The following is a 16,780-nucleotide window of genomic DNA, read 5'->3' as shown; positions in this document are numbered from 1 at the left end:
AAAGCCCACAGTCTTCTGATTGGCCAAGTCCTGAAGCATGTTACCAAAGGGGTGAGTTCAGCTGTGATAAAACGTAGCAAAACGCCCCCCCCCCCCCATGTGGCGTAGAATGGAGCCGCTGGTGGAAAAAGCAGTTCAAAACAGAGCGTTCAGAACAGGAAGAAATCTGAGGTTTTTGTTCACAGGGATTTCTTTACTTTGGGTTTAATACTTTAACCTCATTTGAAGAATTGGCCATGTTTAACATGTACATCCAACATCGTAACATTGTAGATAAGTCATAAAACATGGTATAGTATAATAGGTCTCCTTTAAATTATGCTTCCTTGGTGCGATTAGTTAAAGGTGAGCGCTCCGCTAGCTGGCAACAGAATGCAGTTGCCTCGCTACCGTAATAGACAATTGCCTCAGAAGGCATCACTTTCAAGTGAAGGCATCCCTGTTAACATTGGTTTCGAACAGCCCTCTAGGGCAGCACTTACGGCAACGTGACGTCAGCATGCCGGTTTGCATCTCTTCTGGCTGGCAGAGGAGAAGCTAGCCTTAGCATCAGCTAACTAGGTATTGAAAAGCCAAATGGCTAACAGACGACTCCGAAATCATACACATTAGACACCTTCTGAGACAGCAGTTTAGCCTGTTTCGAACACAGCCTGTATCTCGCATTTGTCCTGTTCTGTCTCACTCTGTATTGTCCCACTGGATTTAAAGGTGTTAAGAATAGACTATCCATTCTTCATCAACAGCTTCCCACTGACGACATGTGCTGTACTTACCAATTCTCTGATAAATACTTCATCGTACAGTAGAATTGATATAAGCCTAAAAGTTCGGCTTTTGTCTTTGTTTTATGAAACATCCTAAAAAATAAAAATAAAATAAAAAAAAGAGCGTGAAAACATTGGGGGTCCAATCTTACCTTCCCTCGAGCTGGGCAACGTGGACGAGGGCTCTTCAGCTGACGGCTGCTCGGAGCTTGAGGTTGGCGATGACAATAGGGATTGGCTACTGCTACTGCTCGTCTCACTACTGAAAACTGGTGATTGGCTACTCCCAGTGCTTTGGATAGGCTTGGTGGTGCAGTCCTCCCCTGGCTGCTTCTTCTGGATGTCTGATCAAGGAAGCAAGCAGAGGGAAATGTAAAAATAGGACAGGAAAATAGAAGAGATACAGACAGAGAGGGAGGGAGAAGAGATGAAAAGAGAGACGACACAGAATCAAGAGTCAAAACACTCAAATCTGGACCCAAGCGCCTGTTTATGGTGTGTATTACAGAAATACAACCATACACCCCAAACCTGCTGACACTACGTCTGTAATAACAAGTTATGTGTAGAAACCAGGCAGGCTACCACTGATATTTTCACACAGCAAAGTTGTACCTTGCAAGACACATATGACTTTATTTTTGGTGGTCGGTTCTCTGCTCACAGCGAAGGAAACTCTCACATTATATATCTGTTGCCTCTCTACTTCCTTTGGTAAATGAGAATCCGTGTACAAGTTCTAACATCTTTTAGCAGAGACTTGAAACAACTTGGTTGAGATCAATCAAAAGCAAACATTTGGCTGTCTTGTATTTTGGAGTCAAACATTAAGTCACATGTCAAGGCAGATGAGAACACAACAGTTCCTTGTTGGTGCATTCGAGGAAGCTCCAACACTCCAACAATTAGCTGCTTTAAAGCGCGCAATTCACATTTTTCTAAACATCAAGTCAAACATTGAAATCAAATTGCCCTAAGCAAACATGAAGATTATGCAAAGAATAATTTGTATTACCACTGAAACAATTAGTCGATGATTTGATTTTGCAATTAACAGAATTGGCAAAACATTGATTAACAGATTAATCATTCCAATATTTCTTTAACAAATATGTCATTAGCTTCCTGGTTTTATCTTCTAGTTATCATCTCTGATTATTGTAAATTGAATCTCTTTGGTTTGTACTGAAGATGTCCCCTTGGGCCCAGGCTTTCACCATTTGACATCTTATTAGACCAAAATATTTATTGATTAAATGAGAAAGCGATCAGTGGATTAACCAATAATGAAAATAAGTGTTTGCGCAACCCCATGTCTCCCTTTCCCCCTCATTTAAAAATCAGCTCTCTACTGTCATCTGTCTAATAATCACAAACCCAATGCCCAGAAATACCTTTTCAGTTTTAGATGTGCACCAAAACAGTCCCTGCTCTCTGCATAACAACAGTTAACTTTGCCAATGAGTCAGTCACCTTGGACAACAGAGCTGCACTTTGGCACTCTCTATATAATGATAATCTTAGACGTTATCGATCCTTGAGGATATTGTCTTTACTCTTCCCCCTCCAGGGAGGGTGAGGGAGGTCAGCCTACATTTTAGTTTCTCCTCCACATGTGGACTAACCCACTTCTGCTCAGCCTCTATACTCATGTGTATTGAGTCTATTCTGAGCGTTGCTGCTGTCTGTGATGCTAGACTCAAAGCCGGGCCCTTAGGTCCTCGCTGTCTGCCGTACTCAATGGTTGCCATGGCCACCGACAGGGCTGCAGTGCACCCTCAACCCATCCGCCCAAACCAGACTGGAGGAGTCATTGAGAAAACGTAATACATACCTTGACATTTTCAAACTTTAATTGGGTATGTTTCTTTGTCAGACACTTGTGTGAAAGCAAACTTTCTACATTTAAGGGGGTTTCATAACAAAACGCTTAACGACAACTTCAACCAATGTTTTCCTCAAAATGGTGGATACATCATTTTGCAGCGAGACTCTTAACTTATCCTTTCATTTTTCCTAGAATGACTTCTTACTTTACTTTCTTAGCTGGCAAACCAAGCTTTGTCTGCGGCTGTCAGTGAGGACAGCTCTGCATGCCAAGAAGAAACTTCACAGAAGTAGTAACAAGCTACTTCAAGTAACAAGCTGAAAGCAACCCTCAAAGACAATAGCCATGCTTCCACCCACATTGTTTTATCGCATCAGAAAAGGTTGATGGAAATGGCAAAACTTCTAAAAAACTTCCTAAATTTCACAAAGTTTTTACGATCGCTTGAGGTGGTTTTTGCCTTTTTCGAGGAAAGAGTTAATGCACTAAAATGGGAGATGGAAACACCTTTTCCAAATAAGTTCTGACGTAGTGAACATTTACCTCACATGCCTGATCAGCTGTTTCTGCTGATGGCGTCTTTCTGAATGTTCCCATAACGCGCAGAAGCATGGCTGGTAGCAACTTGTGCATTTAAAACACATTTCTGAAGACCATTTTTCTCAGACCCATGGTCTTTAGGTCCATGCAACTTTGTTTGCAACCTCTACTTCTTGTTTTTTCACACCCATGCGTAACGTCAACTTCCTCCATAACTACGCTTTGTGTAGCCTGGTTTATTTGCTCCAAACCAGCTGATGGAAATGTGTCTAGTGAGCCTTTTCTTTTTGGAGACATTTCAAAAGTTCGGTTAAAATTTGTATGACAATGAAAACATGGCTAATGTTCTCTTCCAGTTTAAATATATTGTTCTCATAAGCATGCATATATTTGATCCTTTGCATCAGTAGTCGAGCATGACATTATTTGAGGCAAGTGATGCTCCAACATGCTGATATATTGACAGGCATCTTGGTAGCCAACTGTTTTTTTGTCTGTATAGATTCATCAAGGTCATTGTTATCAAGGAACCTTCCAAGGAAGGTTAAAATCAAGGGAAACTGGACTTGGGTTGAAGTTGCCCTTGATCTTAACCTTCCACAGAAAAGAGTTTTTTTGTTTTGTTTTTGGCAAACACTGCAGAGACTCATTTTTTATGCGAAATCTCTGGAAAACTGAACTTTAGAATAGGAAAAGGGTACCCAAAATGCAGCTGGTCACCTACCAGTGAACTGCAACTTTTCAAACAGTCACAATCTGGGTGATCATCTCCAATCCCAATAATCCAAAATTATTTCATGACTTTAGCTGCATAGCACATTTATTGGGGAACCATGTGATGTATTAACTATTTCAGGGACTCAGTTGCACAGTACAGCTTGGCTAGTAGTCTATTTAACCAATTCTTTCTCAATCTCATACCCACATTAGTTGGTCTACACTCTGTGCTGTGGGATGATATGGAGAAGTCACCCAGCACAAAATAAGCAATTTAATCTTATGATGTTCTTTGTCATTTCAGGAATACTGTGTATTGAGAGAAGACTTACCAGCAAAACATTTGGAGCAGAGATTCATGGTTTTACTGGACCTGAGGAGACAGGTGAGAGAATTAACGTCATTGACCTCCTCAGACATCCAAGTTTATTACAACTGTTTCCACAGCGTGTCCTGATAACAAATCTAAAGTTCAATGTTTTTTTTCCATTTGAAAACATCATCATGGCATGAAAGAACAAAAATCAATTAGGTGGAGCTGAAAATGAAACAAAATTGTAAACTGCACACAACTGAACATGATTGCCATAAAATATAAAGTTAATCTCTGTGAAATGAGACTTTTGTTTCCACATAGACCAATACCTGTATAAACTTTATAATCATAAATGGAGAAGACAAATACCATTCGGAAATATGGCACTGCCTCTGTAACGAACACTAGTGGGACCTTGCCACTTTTTCAAAATCTCAAATGACAATTAAATCACATCCTGAACGTCAACCTCTTTCATAATCGCCCCTAATGTTTCATCTCAGCAGCCCTTGTTTTGATTCAAGGCTGGATGACAGGAAATCACAGAGGACGGGGAAGCAAATGGCTGTCATGGGGACACTACAGATCACTTACGCAAGGAGCATGCAGTTGTAATAATTTATTATTTTACAATAGTTTTTGATTCATTTCCTGCAAATAGAGTAATTGTTTCAGCAGCACTAGTTCCATGCAAGCAGAGAGACAAGATTTTCTTTTGATACGCAAATCAAGACAGTCTCCTGTTACATGCTGGTGTAGATTACTGTGGATCCTGCAGTCAAACAAGGAAAGGTTTGGCTATAATGTCACTTGGGTTCAGCTCAAACCAGCACTAGGTACCCTTTGCGTTAAGATGATCTAACGCCCGTGTACCACACCTTTGGATATGCAAACAATGCATATATTTGAAAATGATAAGCCATAATCCCGTCAGTCTGCAACCGTCTCCATATCATTCTAGCATTGAGCTCAAAGTACAACTGAGGCCAACACAGTGGAGCTGAACGTGACAAAGGCCAGCTGAAGATGACAAAGAGTACATCTTAGTCTGATGAAAGCTGAGTCTGGTCTGACAACAAGGAGCTGAGCCAAACAAGCAGAGTGTGAGACGTCCTAAAATGGCCACTGCTCTTTTGAGGTTTGGCTACACTATCCTCAAAATGCTACTGGCTGCCTTGAGGGCGGGGAGGGGTAGATGTGTAATGAATGCATGTTTCACTTACAGAGTTAGGTCCTGCAAAAGCCCAGAGTTCTTTGTCAGTCACCTGTTTCAGTCATGGCTGCACAGTGACCCAGCCTACTTAGAGAATTGTCAACAAAAGCAGAGTATTTTTTTAAACTTTTTATTTGCCATGGTGGGCAATGCTTTTACTGTGGCAGAGCACCACGAGAACACAGGGAAAGCATCGTCATTACACAGTTTAAATATGACCACTAATAATGACTAAGCATACTGGAATACTTGCCCTTTAAGTTCAACAATTCATTTTAAGACCATCTTTGGGACAACAGGCAGTTTTATTAACTGGTTTAAATCTTTAAATATTGAGCATTTTGGAAATGTACTTGTCTCCGTTTCTTGGGGGTACCTTCTCCTACAGGTATGTCATGTCATTCCCTCACCTTCTGGACCTCTCTTTATTGTTCATACCACCATAATACAGCCATTTCTGCCAGCTTGTGAGCCTTGTCAATGGTACAGAGGCTGGAACTAGGCTATTCAGATCATTGTTCCTCCTACAGCAGGAGCTATGTGACTAATGCAGCAGGACACGCCTGCAGACCGTTTTTGCCTCTATCGAAGGGGTGATGTTTCACCTGTTACAGTCAGTGCATCTGTGTGTCACCAAGATATCTCAAATTATATAAATGGATGCTTACGAAATTTGGTAGAGAGACAAGCCTTGGGCAAAGTAACAATTGATTAGACATTGAGTGACCCTGATCTGTCATTATCATGTGTGTGGTGCTATAATAATACTACTGGAAAATTCTACCATTTTGTCCACCCCCATTTACAAATGTGAGGCGGCCAGATTATTATAAACTATAATGCGATCCATTATGACACCACTAATCACATCCAGAAGAAATGCCAGTGAGCTGAATCAACTAACTCTGACACAAAGTCAACAAAGGCTGAACATGAGAGGCTTCACAAAGATTCATTTTACTGTACAGGTGTGCCTAATAAACTGGAAACTCTTATTCCTGAAATGAGGGGTGATGACACGGTAAAGCTCTGCATGCCTTTCACTTCAAAACATGCCATCTACAGTAAATCAAACTCTCAGGGAAAAGTTACAAATAAAAACAGTAAAATGTTAGACTAGTTCGTAAAAATGGTTTAGCCCAGAGCAGTCTACATGTTTGTACAACTGAGTGGACAAAAATATGGGTTGCAGCCCTAATGCCCAGTCAAAATCTCGGCTCCTTTACTTAACTGTACAATTGACAGGATAGTAAGTAAGTAAGCATGTAGATATGAAACTATCACCGGTTTAATGATAAACCATGATAAAATTCCCGACGGTTATTATTACCATCTACATTTTAATTACAATGACAAGGGTTTGGTTACCGCGCTATTATAAACTCACGGCAAATACTGTCCAACATCAACCAAAGTTAGCGACAGTCTCCCAGAAGCAGGCGCGCGTGCACAGTATGCAGCGTGGGTTTGTTTGGATCAATGACAACACAGCAGAAGACAGCGCTGCAGAGTTTTTCAGTCACTCTGAAGTCTGGTCATATTTTAGTTTTATGAGAGCTCTGAGGGAAACTTGATTTAAGAAAATGACCTTATAGTGAACGCATGGTGAGTTAACTTAACTTTGGGTTGTCTGTCTGACTTGCTAACAGCTTGTAAACTGAAGCTCTAAGTGTTAAACGCTCTTGTAAAAACACTACACGTTGCTCTGCTGCTGTGTGCGTCGTGTGTCTGCAGACTCTATTCGTCCACTGCACATAACACGATACGTTGTTTAGTCAACCAAACAGCATATCTTGTTCATTTTAAATCCAGCAGCTGTCAAATTAGTTGTAAAAGTGTCAAAACTACTGCTACAGACTGCTCTGTTTTTATGTCAGATGTTAGGCTCATTGCAGACTATCACTGTTTTCTGACTGGGGTCACTGCATTACCTATATAATATAAAATCTTGATAATGCACACTTAACCAATACCTTTTCTAAACAAATGAAAATTATCTGTTATTTTATTGTTTATGCAAACAAAATGACAATTTTATTTGTAGTTTTCAATCAGGGTTCTTACATCTTTAAAGAAACATTTAATGCTTTTTAAGACCTTTTAAGACCTAAACAAATATAAATTTAAGACCCCAAAATTTCTTTGATAGAAAAGAGACGCAATAATGATAATTATCGTGATACAATCTTCCTCAATAAATAAGTGATCACTAAATATTTTATTCATTCGAATTAATTTGAATCAGGAACAAATTAGCACTCTTTTCTATTAAGATATTTATTTTGTTGACGAAATGGGGCTGAAAAAAATTTTTACTTAATTTTTCCTCAAGCATATAGGTTTCATTTAAAATGTTCTACCTCCGATTTGTGAAGTGATCCAGTGTTTGATATCAGGCTGCTGTTTGGCATCAAGTGTTTGTCATGTTCTGACCATAAAGAAAAGTTTAAAAGCACAATTAACCATCTGGTTTCTTCAACTTTCCCTCAGAAGCAAAAAAAAAAAAAAAATCAGCAACAACAACACGGTGCAGGATGGGGGAAGTTAGCAGACAAAGAGCGATGGACTTCACATGACAGGATTCACAACTTGGATGAATATTTCTGAAAAGCTGTTTTGATTCTTTTGATGGATGGACCCTTACAGACTAAAGGAATATATTAAATAATCAAGGAACGGACACATTCAGGCTTAACGAGCGTTTCAAAGTTAACGTTAGTCAGCACTAATTTTTTGGACTTGGAGGATGTGATGTAGGCCTACATGTACAGTTGTTTGAGCTAGAATGATCGGATCTTCCTCCAGCCACTTTAACTTGCGTCTCCCAGTCTTGCAGCCACAACTGACGATAATGAAATATGACACGTAGCCAGATGTCTGCAGCTAACGTAAACGTAACATATGAATTATATTAATGGCGGGGTTATCTAATACAAAAAAAACCTACAACATACAAATACGTGCTAATTAGGAGTCTTTGGCAACTGTGCGTTACAATTTTCCCACCAGCCTTAAACGCACCATCGGTAAATATAATACCAACAACAAATTTACGGTAAATTTGAGACAATTTAAGACCTTAATTTCTCTGGTTTTATTTTAGGAGCTGCGGGAAACCTGTCGATATGAAACTTGTTGAAGTGGTTTCAGTGCGTGTATCAGTACATTTTAATCTTTTTCAGCATATTTTTCAATATTGTGATAATACTAATAACCGTGATAATTTTGATCACTTTAATTGTGATATGAAATTTTCATACCGTTTCATCCCTACAAGCATGTATATGTATTTTGTGCGTGTACCTTATCATGCGTTTCTTATATTTAGCTTTTTTAACCAACTCAAATTTTTATGCGTCTCTGTTAAGTATACTGGCTCTTACTTAAAGGTGAGTGTTTAGTGGTATATTATAGCAGCTTTATCACTCTTATTTTGGAATATAACACTGTGTTGATGTTGCATAATGGCACTGAACAAGTAACAGTAAATGTTTTCAGTTGGCTCTCGTGTACCACAGAGCAGTACAGAGGGGGAGCGGAGCACAACGAGTCAGACTGTCTGTGTTGCCATTCAAGCCAAGCTAATGCTCCATCCTACGTACAAGCTGCATTCACACACACAATGTAAAGTGAATTTTAAGCTCACTTTGACTGCTGGAGTGTTATTGCAGTCTGTGCCTTTTAGCCACAAACTATCAATGGATGACAGATCCCCAATGGGCTGTGACTGTAACTTATTTCTTTACAGCACTCTACTTTCTGCTCCCGTCTCTGTACATTCATGGAGTCATAAACATACATTTTTCCCCTCAGCATGTGCCTGTCCATTTGTTTTGCATTCATGTTGCCTCCAAGCATCACTTCATGTAAGTGAACAGGAGAATCCAACTTATCTTCTTTGATAATTGAAGGTTTGTGGCCAACAGAAGTGTTTAGAGAAGATTAGTCCTAACAAGTTCAGACATTTTTTAATTTATCCAAATGAGGACATCCACCTTCGTTAATTTATATGTTAAGATAATGATCTGCTAGACAACAAGGTGATTTACCTGTTCTGATAACTTTGTGAGATAACATTTAAGAATGGTTTCCTCACATCTTGTGTCTAATACTAGAACACAATTTGATTTTCCAAATAATGTGACCTAATAAGGAGACACAAAATCTCCTTTGGTCAACTATAATAATACAAAAATAAAGGCACTTTGCAGCAGGCGGGAGAGAAATCAAAACTCATTAAAGGCAAGAGGTATTACACAGTCTGCCGCCGTCCTCCAATACAGGTAATGCTATAAGGAGACTAAATAGGAATGTGTGACTATGTCGGCAGAAAAAGTCATATACATCTTGCTGAGGTGCTTAAAACCCACATGCTTCATCAGATAGCAGCATGCAGAGTGGAAAAAACAAATACAGATAAGAAAGCACAGAAAACAAACCATTAACCTTGAACTGTGGAAAATGATTGCACTGGAGCTGGACGTATTTTCGATATTTCTATAATTCTGTCCGATGTACCGTAGTCCTCGATGTACCTAGTCTGCATGTCTTTGGATGGTGGGAGGAAGCCAGAGTACCCGGAGAGAACATGCAAACTCCACACAGAAAGGCCGGGGACGACCGGGGTTTGAACCCACGACCTTCTTGCTGTGAGGCGACAGTGCTAATCACTGCACCACCGTGCTGCCCAACAGTAATATTTCACTTACGCAATTTAAAAATAGTGTCACCATTACATATGTTGTAGACCAGAGAGACAAGTTTATTTCACAATTGTAAAATAAACTTCTTTAATAACCAAACCAAAGGCATCATCACTATTAAAACTGTTGGTTGCAACAAAATAAATACATAATAATAATAATAATAATAATAATCCTTATTTGTAGAGCACTTTTCAAAAACAAGTTACAAAGTGCTTTAACAAGTGTAAAGAATAATACAAAAAAAGATAAGAGCATGAAAATTTAATATAAAATTAGTAAAATACAATAAAATAAAAGGGATAAAATAAAGTCAAATAAGATCGGGAAAGGCTCTCCTATAAAAGTATGTTTTAAGAAGGGACTTAAAAGAGTTCACTGACTCAGCCGACATGTACATAGAAAAAGAATATCTCCCCAAGCATCGACCAGCCTACACACCTAACGTGCGTTAACAAATCTCAAATTGATTTTAAATGGACCATGTTTCTCATCATGGTCTACTTAGCATAATAATGGTCCTCCTCAGGTTACCCTTACAATCAGGTGATGTCACCGATTAACACCACTTCACCCAGAGATGAAGAACTAGTTAATGAAATCACCTGCTGTGGTCTTTGGTTTGAATGAAAACACATACTTTCAGCACATTGTGGTCTTAATATTATATGAGGCAAGAATTAAAATCTTGGTGGAAAAAAAGAATAATTACCCCATATCAAGCAAAATGTTAAGGGTGAATACTAAAAACAAGTATTGGCACTTTTCATCAGTCTGACCATACCTTAAATTAACCGCAATGCTACTGTATTTAGTGTTGAGAGATACAGGTCATTAAAACTACCGGGGTAAGGAGCTTTAACACATGCATTACGAAGAGCTCCAATACTGAATTCAATCCTTTGAAATGCTAAACGTAACCTTATTCAAGATCTTTTTAAGAGGCCTTGAGTTTCGATGACATGTGTGAGCAGCCTGTGTGGGGTCAGGACAGCCAGCAGCCCTCAGGCCAGGTGTTATTCTGAGCTGAAGCAGGGCTGCTCTAAACACACGCTGCCATTTATGTCACCTGACATTGACAGGTGGGTTACTGGTTCCAGTTTGCTTACTACACACCACAAAATGAAGGCAACTGGCCTTCATTTGGGGCTTGGGGGGGTATAACGAGTCATATGACAATGATCTGTAATAATAATACCTCCAGACAGGGGGGCTATTTTCTTACTGCTTGTATTTCACACAGTAGTATGTTGCCATCATATAATCACTCATTAACGTTGCTGTAATGCAAATATTACAGGTTTATAGTGTGGCCATGGTGCTCAGTAATGACATGACAGTAATCTTATCTTCGCATGTTGTTTTCTGCTGTTTACGTCCATATAAGGAGAAGCAGTCCTGTTGTTTTAAAAAAAAAAAAAGGCTTAAAAGATGTTAAGTTAGTCATTTTCCTATATGGGGTAACACAGGACACATCAGTTAATCACATCCGGTATGCAACACACATCCAACCACTTGACAAGACCGACTGTAAAAGGGTGTAAAATAACTCAAACCCGGAGGTTTAACCAGCACTGCTCAGTTTTTAAAAAAGGGTTTAAACCAAAGTAACGTGTTAATCGTTTTATTGCTGCTTGTCCTCGAGGGGATTCAAGAAAACAGGGCAGGTTTAAAAGGAACCTGCTGGCAATAAATCATTTTCTATCGCGGGTAACGTCACCTCCTGGCTTACAAATCGCCTCAAAACACGATTAAAAATGGTAGCCGGTGTTTCAAACGATTAAAGTAGGTTTTTAAACATAAGAAACAAGGGGTATTATACTAGTTTTGAAGCTAGGAGGTGTATTTATTAGCCAACTTCCCAACCCCCCACCCTCGGCCTGTAACGTTACAACAGAACAACAACAATAGGTTTGGAGTAGTTGAACGGGTTGAGCATATTTCATCCGGATTTACCTTTTGGTTCAATATAGAAGGTTTAATCTAGTTTATATTAGGGTTTTACTTACCCCCAAAATCCACAGGGACACCGGGGAGGTAGACTCGGAGCTTTGCTTCGTTCACTAGTGTCTCCCATGACTTCCAACACAAAAAAAACCCGATATGGGAACGCGAGGCTGGGGATGAGTCCGGGGCCTGGTCGTTCAATGAGAAAACCGAGCCAACACTCAAGTTAAGACAAAAAAGATAAATATCCTCTGTTTTAAAGTCCACAAATGGGTGTGAAAAGAACAAAAATAGGAGGGTGGCGACCTCGGCCCCGGTTTCGGCCACAAAATCCTTCCGTTAAGTCAAACAAAACGGCTCAGTTTGAACTGGAATAATTGAACGGCACTCAGAGCAATCAGCTGGACGTCCGGACGTTACGACCGACAAACAAAAAGAGAGGGGCGTCCCGGTGTTTCACTCGACACTAAACGGCTCGGAAAAATCGCAAACTGTCCATCGATACGGGTAAAATACAACTGTGGCGCTGTTAAATACGTAGGAGGGTACGCGAAAGAAAAAACAAATAGATTGAGCAAGGCCTTCCCCTCTTCAAGTAGTTCAAGACCACCCCTATTCACACGTCGCTGGTGCGAGGTATGCTGGGCCGGAAGCGCGTCCATCAAACCAGAAATGTCAATATTGCCCAACGATATGAAGGTAAAACGGTGTCTTAAACTGACATGTAAATGCAAAAATACACGGTTAAATCCTAATCCTAACAAAGTGAAAATGTCGCTGTATTCATTTAAACTGACTAGAAAGGCAGAGCGTGTGCGGGTCTGACCAGCTTTGATCACTGGCTTCACTAGTTAATCGTGTTTTACCCGATGAGTGTAAAGTGGAGTTGAAGACTTGTGAGTGGACTCTGCTATACATTTGTAATTAAAAGGAAATAAAATCAACTTGACCTCATTTCTTTCTCCATCTCTGTGCATTGTGTGCGTAGTTTGTTTTAACAGCATGCTGAAAACACACCTGAAATCACCTTATAATTCTGAAAATGTTGAACGTGTTAGATAAGATTTGCCTCTTTACCCATCAAGCATACACATAACTAGATTAGCATTCATTTGCAGCCATGTTTCAGGCTACCAACATTCACCCTCCTCTACATTGTCTTCTGACTGTTAATGTTTAAATATCGATTAGAGCAGATTTCCAAGTACAAATTAGTTTAGGAATGTGTGCCATGTAAACATGAAGTTAACAAGTTAAATACTAAATGCTTTAAAACTAGATCTTTTCCCAGGGCTAGAGAGTCTCAAGATAGGTAATAATGCAGGGGGTGTCTTAAGGCCCATACATTTTCTTCATTTTTAGTGGCGGACAGTGTTCCCAAACAAATTTGCAATTTTAAATTAGCACAAATGCCATATGGTAAACCTGGAGGCTGGAGGAGAGGGTCTGGGGCCCCGAGGCAGTTTGCCGCATTGCCCTTAAAACTGTGGGTAACAATTCTTCCTATGATCAGTGATTATATTTGAGAAACCCACAAAAGGTACACAAAACTTCATGTAAGTGTGACTGTTTCCATATAATGGTCATTATTTTAAGGAAGAAGTGTTTGCTCTCCATCACCTCTGCTTCTAAATCTTTTCTGTCACACAGTTCTGGCTGAAATCTCTTGGTTGCTATTCCTACAAACAAGGCAATTATCTGAGCAACAAAAACAAGACAGACTTGCTACTTGAACTTCAAAATGAGATGTTTTTAAATGTTTCATGACAATAAAACAGCTCCTTGGGACGAATTACACATCGACATTTCCTAAAGAAGAGCTACCAGGGCATCGGAGCCTGGAGCATGATGAATAGATCTTGACTGATCAATCAGCATTGTTGGTCTGTAAAAGAGACTCCAGGCTCAACAGAAGATAGAGATCACTGTATTGCTTGTATCAAAGACTTCCGCTGTGTTAAACAGCAGCGATTCAGGCAAGCAGACGGGTGTGACCCCTCACAGCAATGAACATTATTAAACAATGTCAGTTGTTTCCATAATCACATTTTTGACAGGCAATGTATTGAACAAGAGGCAGTGAAATGCAATCACACGTCAATGGTCAAAACTAATATATATATATATTAAGTAAAACTATATACATACATAAAGTTAGATGAGGGATGGGGAGTGTTTCCTCTACATTAACAATGTAACCTGAACAAAGCCCTATTTCAGTTATCTGGTTAGTTCTTAAGGAAGACTTTATCCAACTATGGGTAATCTATAATGTAGATGGGGATGACTAAAGAAGGCTTATAGAAACATCAGTGGGTCGCCCAAGGTAGTTAGGTATTTCAGGTTACTTAACATCAAATAAAAAGGTTTGAAGATTTTTCAAGACAAACAACTCAAAAGTGCAACATCAGGACACAAAAGAAACAAACAGGAACCACAGCACTGATGAGCTTAATTTAAAAACAAACCTCCAAAAAAAAAAACAAAAAAACAAAACACAAAAGACAAACCTGGCCGATCCTGACAGAGCGAGGAAGTGTTTAAATTAAATTAACATACAGACATCGAGCACTTCAGTTCTGTACTTCAGTCAGGAGACCCAAGCTGCAACCTTTATTTCTGTGTACTTGAGTAAAATAAAGTGCCAATAGCAGCTGCTCGTGTATCTACTGTATATAACCTTTCATCCCAGCAGCCCTAGTGCATACATAATTTGGTCCGAGACCCTCAGCCCCAATTTTCCCAACCTAAGTGATTTCCCCAATCATTTGTGCTAAGCTATTCAAGCTCTTAAAACGCTAAATTAAGTGACTCACTTAAATCTAAGTTTAGTTATAGTGAGTTTTTTTCCCCCCGAGGTATGAATTTTAACTACAAAAAAGTCACGCCAGATAAGGATCACCGATGTTGGTTTCGGGTGCAAATTGCATATAAATGCCAAGAAATGCATTAGCTCGACAGCTTTGGCAAATATTTGAAGAATTGAATTCCAAACTTTGAAAAATACTTAAATGCTACTCTGTTAGCTTGATGGTATGAAAAGTGAGTAGTCGTTTTAAGACAAGTTTCTTAAAAAAATAGCTTTTTTATAAGGATAAAATGCATCTTTTTTTTGGAAACGTTAACCCGTAAAATTCAGATATCAACCCCCCCTACCCTGGTCTTACTGCTCTTTGGTGGTACAGTATAACCACATTTCAGTGTTCCTCATCTTTGGAGAAGAAAAGATTCCACTTTGATGATTTTTTAAGGAAAAAACTCGAGTCTTGAGTAGCTAGAAAGTACCTTCACAAAAATGTATAAGCCAGTGGATGTAACACCTAACTTTTTGTTTCAAAAGTGGGAAGACTGGAGCCCTAAATGCTGCTACAGATATACCAGTCTCTAATGTTGCACTTATGACAGACGGATCATGGTTTATGACAATGAGACGACTGCCTTTAGCAGCGTTGTAGCAGTGCAGTCTGGATGATGAAGGCTGTGCAAAATGGCATTCTGAGGTCTCCCTTCCTCTCAACACCTTCCAATAAGGGAGTGAGGGGTCTCTTAATGATGGGACTGTGAGGAAGATGATGAGGATGAAGAGGGCTGGGAGGGCAGCAGGCTGTGTGTGCGTGAAGGTCGTTGGGGTCGATGCTGCTGCTGGGAGATGGCTCCAGAATCAGAGGAGTCCAGGCCTGGGCTGCCTTCATTAACCTCTGTGTCCAGCTGGGCCGGACACTCGAAGTGAACACAGTGGAACACCTGAAGAGAGATCAGAGTCAAACTAACAGGAGAAATCACATCCACTTTATGAGCTACTTACAGGTACTGGTCATCATCAAAAAGTTGATTTATTTCAGTAATTCCGTTCAAAAAGTGAAACTTGTATAATGTATACATTCATTCCACACAGACTGATATATTTCAAGTGTTCATTCCTTTTAATTTTGATGATAAATGACAACTAATGAAAACCCCAAAATCAGTATCTCAGAAAATTAGAATATTTTGAAAAGGTTTAATATTGAAGACACCTGGTGCCACACTCTAATCAGCTAATTAACTCAAAACACCTGCAAAGGCCTTTAAATGGTCTCAGTCTAGTTCTGTAGGCTACACAATCATGGGGAAGACTGCTGACTTGACAGCTGTCCAAAAGACGACCATTGACACCTTGCACAAGGAGGGCAAGACACAAAAGGTCATTGCTAAAGAGGCTGGCTGTTCACAGAGCTCTGTGTCCAAGCACATTAATAGAGAGGCGAAGGGAAGGAAAAGATGTGGTAGAAAAAAGTGTACAGGCAATAGGGATAACCGCACCCTGGAGAGGATTGTGAAACAAAACCCATTCAAAAATGTGGGGGAGATTCACAAAGAGTGGACTGCAGCTGGAGTCAGTGCTTCAAGAACCACCACGCACAGACGTATGCAAGACATGGGTTTCAGCTGTCGCATTCCTTGTGTCAAGCCACTCTTGAACAAGACACAGCGTCAGAAGCGTCTCGCCTGGGCTAAAGACAAAAAGGACTGGACTGCTGCTGAGTGGTCCAAAGTTATGTTCTCTGATGAAAGTAAATTTTGCATTTCCTTTGGAAATCAAGGTCCCAGAGTCTGGAGGAAGAGAGGAGAGGCACAGAATCCACGTTGCTTGAAGACCAGTGTTTCCACCGTCAGTGATGGTTTGGGGTGCCATGTCATCTGCTGGTGTTGGTCCACTGTGTTTTCTTAGGTCCAAGGTCAACGCAGCCGTCTACCAGGAAGTTTTAC

At 39.9% G+C, this 16,780-nt stretch overlaps 2 protein-coding genes across 3 annotated transcripts in view; both read right to left on the bottom strand.

The window, feature by feature from the left end:
* The window catches only part of zfand3 (zinc finger, AN1-type domain 3), a 15,366-nt gene extending 2,696 nt beyond the window's left edge, over positions 1-12,670 (bottom strand). Inside the window, exons 1-4 of one of the 2 annotated variants that reach the window (XM_046061608.1) lie at positions 12,094-12,670; positions 5,392-5,465; positions 4,185-4,225; positions 920-1,111 (exon numbers count right to left, since the gene is read on the bottom strand). In XM_046061608.1, coding sequence (XP_045917564.1) covers positions 920-1,111; positions 4,185-4,212 — 220 coding nt within the window. In that variant the 5' untranslated portion in view covers positions 4,213-4,225; positions 5,392-5,465; positions 12,094-12,670. The remainder of the gene's footprint in view (positions 1-919; positions 1,112-4,184; positions 4,226-5,391; positions 5,466-12,093) is intronic. The other variant, XM_046061607.1, reaches the window with a different exon arrangement.
* A 1,090-nt stretch (positions 12,671-13,760) lies between these two features.
* The window catches only part of btbd9 (BTB (POZ) domain containing 9), a 13,242-nt gene continuing 10,222 nt past the window's right edge, over positions 13,761-16,780 (bottom strand). The window contains exon 11 of the mRNA XM_046061572.1: positions 13,761-15,775. Coding sequence (XP_045917528.1) covers positions 15,578-15,775 — 198 coding nt within the window. The 3' untranslated portion in view covers positions 13,761-15,577. The remainder of the gene's footprint in view (positions 15,776-16,780) is intronic.

This window comes from Micropterus dolomieu, linkage group LG10, assembly GCF_021292245.1.
Source record: "Micropterus dolomieu isolate WLL.071019.BEF.003 ecotype Adirondacks linkage group LG10, ASM2129224v1, whole genome shotgun sequence".
Lineage (NCBI taxonomy): Eukaryota > Metazoa > Chordata > Actinopteri > Centrarchiformes > Centrarchidae > Micropterus > Micropterus dolomieu.
This window is presented reverse-complemented; position numbering and strand designations above follow the sequence as displayed.